The sequence below is a fragment of the Macrobrachium rosenbergii genome, chromosome 9 (assembly GCF_040412425.1).
Source record: "Macrobrachium rosenbergii isolate ZJJX-2024 chromosome 9, ASM4041242v1, whole genome shotgun sequence".
NCBI classification, from domain to species: Eukaryota; Metazoa; Arthropoda; class Malacostraca; order Decapoda; family Palaemonidae; genus Macrobrachium; species Macrobrachium rosenbergii.
In genome coordinates, this window is record NC_089749.1 from 50090618 (window position 1) to 50098607 (window position 7990).

Sequence of the window (7990 nt, forward strand, 5' to 3'; positions counted from 1 at the left end):
ATGCAGGTAAGCTATATGACTGAGCTCCAGTCATTTAATTTTTTGCTGTTTCAATTGGATGCAGAAATCCCATCTCTCTTGGCAAGAGGAGAGGAGAATAAACAAACCCATTGATGCATACTAGCTGTGATTAAATAAAACTGTAGTTGGAAACTCACAAAAGCAGTGCTGAATACCGATATCTCCCAAGTATGACTATCAAACGGGACGAACTATTAGAAAGACTCGTTCAAATCAATGATTACTTGTATATTAATTAACTTCCCAACTCCCTATTCTATTTTTACACAAATATATACTGAATGTTTATGAATTCAATGAAAACAAAAGTTTACAGAAAAAAAGACCATTATGATTTCAGCATTGATTTATGGTAACTGTATGATAATATAGCAAGTAACAAATAATTGGAAAATCCTACACAGTTACCTACAAGAAGCATTGGCCATCTACATTTTTGCCAGATTTCACCAAATATTGTTAGATCTCATAATCTGACAACAGCTCATATGCGAAATGCCCTCGCTTTTTGCACCTCAAATCCAAATGGTGGTGAAATCTGGGGGTACAAATATGGTGTAACATCATGTGGACAACATCATGGCTAACTTGAAATGCCCATGGGCTGGACTTTGCAATATACAACCAGGACTGCTACAGTGAAACAAAATTTTCAATTGCTAATATTTTTATTTTTGCAAATGACAGAAAAATGACACAATACAGTATGTACTTTTGAAGAATAAAAGCATAACATAAAAATGAATATGCAAAATTTGTGCATTGAAAAATAAACACTTCGAAGAACTGAAAATAGATTTAAAGAATCTGGTATCTTATAAAACACAAGACATGAAATTTCAAGCTCACTTTAAGAAAAACCAATAACTGAAAAAAATAGCTTATGGGAGGATCTTTGAGAAGTTAGTTCTTAGGAAGGATAATAACTTTGGAAGAATAAATCTGAATCTGATAAAAGGCTGTACGTATTGGACAACAGTTCAGAAGTCTTTCTCTGAGAAGAATACAAAAGTCAATGGTGAAATTATGTCTTTAAGAACAAAACAGATTACAGATTTAAATCACTCTTGAGGATTGAAGAAATTATTCAGAATAATCACACTCATCTGAAACTTCAGAAGACCTGAGATAGCAAAACATGGAAGATTTCGTTCTTTCCTAAAGTCTTCAGCTGAAACCTCTTCGGGACAGAGTCATCCAAGAGAGTTCCAAAGGAAAAGCAGTCTGCAGAGAGACAATTTCACAAGAAAAGGAGATAAAATAACCTATATGATACACCTGGTATTGATAAATCAGCTGAGAGTAGGGATGAATTTGTCCCTCGCTCAAATATTTGGAGATTTGAAGATTCCACAACTGTACTATGCAAACTACTCCACATTTTAGTTGTAGCCAAAACTCATAACAAACAGTAGTATTAAACCTGATGCTAGAAAACAACACACTCTACAGTAGCAGCCTGCCTAGTGCTGTGAGCAAAAACAGCCAGGCCAAGTAAAGATGAGTGCAGAGGATGCTACTCGCCGCAGTACATTTAAGCAACAAACGTACCTGATACATAAATCTGTTCAAGAGTTTGAGATGAAAATCAGCATCCAAAGACCAAATTGGAAAACAGTGGAAGAAGAAATAGTTAAAACGCTTAGATATAACAGCTTCATCCTGAAACATTCTAGAATATTTCTGCATGATGCCAACTTTTCTGTCATATTTCAATTGCAGAATGTGCCTCATAGAACTTAAGGTGGTAGTTTAGGCACTTCGATACATTAAAGGAAATTGCTTTTGGGTAGAAGACACATACACATGAGTAAAGTTACCATGAAATTTCTGCATCATCCTCTGAAAGGCAATATTTTAACAAAATTTGAAGAACCACAAACATAAGAAATAATATTTTGAATGTATAACTACTTGTTGAAAAATTCCCTTTGGAGGAATATTTGAAAGAGGAATTATAATAAACACAGCCAAACACCTTTATTTTCTTATAGGTGTCCTTTATGAGAAAAAATACAATATGAAATTACCTGTTTAGCCAAAAATACATTATAGTTATTTTCAAGGGTTGACTAGCTTTTTTAAGCACTAGTGACATTCTAGAGGTATGTCTTCTATAGGGAAATTATAGTTGATATTGCAGAACAAAACAGATAAAGTACTATTACTCAAAAAGAAAACTTGCCAGTTTAAAGAACTCAAACCTAAGAAAGCTTAAGATATTAGCCACTAAGCCAGTAGGGTTATCTGGTGCCAACAGAGGAAACGAACACTCATAGTTATAATTTGTAAACAAATCCTAAAAATTCTTTGGAAACATCATACCAGCCTATTTAAGTCCAGCTAAGTTCTTAAATTCAAAAACTTGCCAAACATTAATTATTAGAAGCTGGAAACAAATTTAATATTTGTTTTAATGAAAAAAAAAAAAAACAGGACACCCTTCCTGCCACACTGAATGGCTCTATCAAGGGCACAATAACCAAATCTATACAGGTTTATCATACTCCTATAAGGTATACAATGTCTCATGTCAATACATAGGAAATAAAATCAAATAACACAATGTTACCTTAGGTGATAAAACTCTTGATGATTTCCATCATTTTAGGTGTTATCTAACAAAGCATTAGTCAGGTAAAATCATAACACAGATAGGAGCCATCGAGTCCATGTATTTACCTATCCTTACTTCCTGAAGTCCTGCAATTTCCGATATTCACTTCTGCAATCAACCGCAGCATAAGTTTCTCCCTTTTACTGTAGGTGTCTGAAATAAATATAAAATTTAGATATGATGTACTCCTCTTCTTCTTCATTATTATTATTATTATTATTATTATTATTATTATTATTATTATTTTTATTATTGTTACTGTATTATTATATTGCTGTTGCAATTTTAGTTGGAAAGTCAGAAGCCATAGGGATAGCATCCCTGAACAAAAAAAAAAAAATACTGAGAAGTAAAAAGGGATTTTGACAGAGGAAAATCTATTTCTGAGGAAGGTCCCGTGTCACCCGGTGAAATTCCATTACAGCACGAATTTCTAGGTATAACAATGCTAGATATACCAGAAAAAAGAGCTTTCAGGAAAGCTGGGGTTACTAAGTCGATCGTCTTTTAGGAAACGTCGGTATAATGAAGGGTGAGTGAAATACCACTACCACGGAAATAACTCGAAAGATCTCCTTATCAAAACGGAAAAGAGCGGTGAGCCGTTACAGCTCCCACACTCAACACCCGCCAGGGACGGCGACACCAGCGCCACCTACTTCATTCCAACTAACCCCAGACTTGGCATGTGCAAAGGGGAGTACTAGGTCAGTTAGGGAGGGTCACCGGGTGACACGGGACCTTCCTCAGAAATAGATTTTTCCTCTGTCAAAATCCCTTTTCTGAGTCCAGTCCCGTGTCAGCCGGTGAAATAGTGATAGAGAATCATGCCAAGACTGCTACTACTGGGAAAAAGGGGGTAATCTGAAGAAAAAGCAAAATTGTAACGAAAATAATTTTAATTAAGCAATCTCTCTCATGAAGCAAGAATACTTAAAAGTAAGGTATCTTAAACCTAAGGCACATCAAAAAACTTAGCACTACAAAACAAGGAGGTCCCCGGTATGATGGGAAAAAACCTCAAAAATCTTAAAATTACTTAAAGGTAGTGAAACATGAAATGTGCACAGAACAAGCAAATACAACCTTAAAACTATACACGTAAACTTAGGCTAAACACGTAAGAGACAAGACTAATGAAAATTAACACACACAAACATCTGGGGTACGTGGAGCCAAATAAAAACAGTCCAGTACCCTATAGACGAAAACAATTATGGCTAGTCAGATTACACTTTTCCATCAGTAGATACAAGATACATCAAATGAGGGGCTAGGAGGCATAAACAACCAGGAGAATAAGCAGAGAAGCAAATGAGGTAGGCAGGGGGGGGAAAAGGAAAGGATATGATTATTTAAGGTGGGAGATGACACTTCCCAATAGTAGAATATTTCAGGGCTTCAGCGATTTTAAATAGTGGCGTTTAAACACTAAGGTGATTTTTATTTTATAACTCTGAAAAGTCCATATTATGAAAGTAATTAATAGAAGTAGCCACTGCTCGAATATCATGAACTTTAGGAACTGAGTCTGGGTTGGCTTGTTTAATGAAATACAGAATTTGTTGCCTTATAGCATTCAGAGAAAGAGTACCACCTTTCTCCCTGATAAAAAGAGGACCCGACTTACTCTGTGGAGTTCTAGCCATTATATGGATGAACATGAAAATTGTTAAATCAAACTCTGATTTTCCACTAATTTAGAGGACATTATGATAAACCTCATGAATAATGACACTGACATTATTGCTTTACTTAAAGTTTTCCCTATATTTCTCAAGCAATTCCATTACGTGTACAACCCTGGTGTTTAAACATCCAAGTGTATCCAAATGTTTGCCACTGGTATTACTGCTCCCAGCTTTCATAGGTAAGTTTTTTTTTATCTATTAAGTGCCCTTACCTTAATACCAGAAATTACCTTAAATTCTGAGGAACCCCACTTCAAAGATTTTATTGACTGTAGTCATTAAGGATCCATAAAAAATTTAAGCAATTTTGTAACTGGTGGTAATATGCGTCAAACAAGCTCTTTCGTTTAATACCAAACTCACCTTTATCTATAGGAGGCCCTGAGGACTCTGGCTCAGTAGCTTCTGTCACTACAGGAGTTTCAGTTACATTGAAAGGTTCTAAGAACAGAATCTCTGGTAACACATCAGTATCTGCAGAAAATTGAAGCAATTTTTTAGACCAGGATTTGTAAAAGGTTTACATTACCTATAAGGACTGAATATGAATCATTAAAATAACCTCTTCAGTTCAGTGTTGTATGAAATTCAATATAAAAAACAAAATTGCCATTTGGTGGCCAACATTTTTTTTTGCAAAGACCTCTCTCTCAAAAAAGTAAATGTGGTCAGGGATGCCGGTATTATAACAGCAAATAAACAAAGACACACTAGAAAATTAATGAAGACAAACAACCAACTATAAATGAAGAAATATGATGACTTTTCATTTTACTAAAGATGTCCATTTTAATAAATTATTCTTGCCAAACTGGAGTATATTCAAAGCCTTGAATTCCAGACTTCGATGAGTATCATGGCAGTGAAGTAAAACATAACATCATTACCAGTGGTTTTATTCTGTACATCAGAGATATCTGCCGCAGATTTTTGAACTTCGCCCAGCCATTCTTCTATGGCACTTGCGTTGCCAGATGTATTTTGATAAATGGAGCACACATCAAATACACAGTTGTCTGGAAATTAATGAAAAAAGTGTTGATATTTTAAATATTTTAAAGGTTTCAATCAATATCTATTTTAATTTCTACATAGAAAAATATTTTAATTTCTATCTCTAAAACAACAAAAGTGTCTTAAAAACCCTTCACATGTGAAATACTACTGTAAAACTGTCATACCGTATTTATTTTCCTGTCGGAATATATTTCATTTCTTTGATTTTCATAACAACCATTTTGTTCAAGACTCACTCTCCCTTACTGTTATAAGTAATAAATAGAATATTAAGCTTGCACTATTATCCTGAAATATTTTTGTCCAATAAGACAGTCATCCTCTATTTATCTGGAGTCAAAGGGTGACAGATGTTCTTTTTTATATTTCATTTGGCCTCTTGGGCATGTTCAAAATAACATTTTCAAACATTTAGCAATATCTATAAGGACTCAGAACTACATATCTTATTCTTCAACTAATAAAGCCTCTTTTATATGACATGAAACCAAAGTGAACAATTTGTAGAATAAACCACACCTAAAACCTTTGGTTTAACATTAAATCCTAAAATGAAGGTATTCTATTACCTTCCCCTAATTTGAAGATGCTTTTATTTTCCTAGTTGGATTTGTAGGTGCAGCAAAACAAAGTTTCTTAAGAAGACCATATTTAAGGGCCAGTTACATCTGTATGCAAGGATATGCAAGTGCTGCATACATTTTGCACCAGCCTCACCTGTAAGCAATTAACCCACAAGTATTAGGGATTTAAACATTCCATTTTTCATTTGAGTTTTTCTTATCTAAGCTGATTCCAGAGAACCTGTATATATGGATAACCTGGGTTTCTATTATAGTTTGACCCATCATTTTTGTTCTCTGCCTTTTCTGATGTTACATTGTGCATTGCCCTTGTGCATTCCTGCATAATGGGGGGAATGGGACATAAGAATTAGGCAACAGGCCAAACGCTGTGACCTATGAGGTCATTCAGTGCTGAAAGGGAAACTGAGAGTAAAAAGGTTTTAAACGTGTAACAGAGGAAAATCTCGCTGTTGCACTATGAAACAATTTTCAAGAGAGGGTGGGAACTAGGATGGATGAGAATATGAACAGAGGTGCAGTAAAAGGAATGAAAGGGTTGCAGCAAGGGGCCCAAGGGGGTTCCTTCATAATACGGAACTACTACCTCAATGGCCAAATTGAAAATGACATGCATCACTTCTAAAGGTTATTTGGTAATTATACACTCTAAAGCATTTTTCTGATTCAGTTCTTCACTATATTTTCTTAAGAAGCTTGGACTGCAATCTTCATTGTTCCCAGTCGTTGAACCTGCCCCTTTCTCAGATATCTACTTAATATTAATGTCTAATAGTACCTTTATACAATGACTCTTTGCTTTCTCAGAGCCAAAAAAATAGATTGAAAAGTAATATCCATCACTATCTTTTATGTTTACAAAAAATGTACACAGTGTATAAAAATGTACTCAACAAAGATTTGACCTGTATTAGGTTTAAATAATGTTGTGTATAAACTTAATACAGGTCAAAACTTTTTACAGTTCTTAAAAGTTATCACTGCCTTTCACTGCTGTCACTTTATGCACCTTTACCAACAGATAGATGCCTGTATACTTCCAATTAAACAGCAACATTGGAAATAAACTAAAAATTGCTGCAATTCAAAAGACCTTAATTCCCATTGGCCACTCAATCTTAGCTATGATTCTTTACCACGATTATGTTGTGGTGAACCCACTTCATTATCATCAGAATATTTTCTCTTTCTCACAAAAAAGAATGAGAACCAACCAATCAGAGGAATGATCATCTCCTGAGGTAGACCTCCTGATCCCTCAACAATCTGACTACACTGGCTGCGTAGTTTGTCTTCAATCTCTTTGTCCAAGGTACAATTCGCAGCCTGTGGATTGAAAATGAAATGCTCACTACAGTGAAATATGAAAAAGATATTTGTCTTCCATTTCCATTACAACTCATGGTCTTTACTTACTTCACTTCTTTCCATCCGTCTCATTTTTGGCACAGAAAGAGCACCTGATAGGCCACCACTGGCACAAGTGGTCTGCAAGTAGAGTTAAAACGATTTTACCCTCTCTCCTTAATTTTCAAAGGTGTAATTAATGCATTACAAGAGCATACTGATTTACCTGAAGAAGACAGGTCAAACTGATTTGGAGTTCTTCAAACTGATACATTTACCTTATCTATGAAGACATGTCTTGTTAAAAAAGACCAATAAAAGCTTTCCTTAAAAAATTAAATGCTTGTGCAAAATCAATGTACTGGTAATTTACTGGCTGGCAGCTACAGGCACTAACTCATTCCAGCAGTTTGTCTCACCTCCCAAGAGTCTGGAAAATCTACTCCTCTGGGAAAGTATTGTAACATAGATGTAGTTCCATCTCTTTTCATGAAGTCATTGTAGATATTTCCATCGAAGTATCCACAGAGTCCATATAATTTCCCACGGAATTCGGGTGGTGCCCAAACTGACACAGACCAACCACACCTTTCCATCTGAAAAGTTTTGCAGATCTTTGTACTGGGGAAACTCAACTGAACTAAGTTCTCAGCCATTTTCCAACAAAGACACACAAATTCTACCAAATGATTATGCAATTTACACCAGTCATG

At 35.1% G+C, this 7990-nt stretch overlaps 1 protein-coding gene across 1 annotated transcript in view; it reads right to left on the reverse strand.

Annotated features, from left to right (window-relative positions):
• Positions 1-677: 677 nt before the first annotated feature.
• The window catches only part of LOC136841780 (mucin-2-like), a 33079-nt gene continuing 25766 nt past the window's right edge, over positions 678-7990 (reverse strand). The window contains exons 12-17 of the mRNA XM_067109066.1: positions 7697-7873; positions 7347-7418; positions 7145-7256; positions 5217-5345; positions 4693-4803; positions 678-2791 (exon numbers count right to left, since the gene is read on the reverse strand). Coding sequence (XP_066965167.1) covers positions 2700-2791; positions 4693-4803; positions 5217-5345; positions 7145-7256; positions 7347-7418; positions 7697-7873 — 693 coding nt within the window. The 3' untranslated portion in view covers positions 678-2699. The remainder of the gene's footprint in view (positions 2792-4692; positions 4804-5216; positions 5346-7144; positions 7257-7346; positions 7419-7696; positions 7874-7990) is intronic.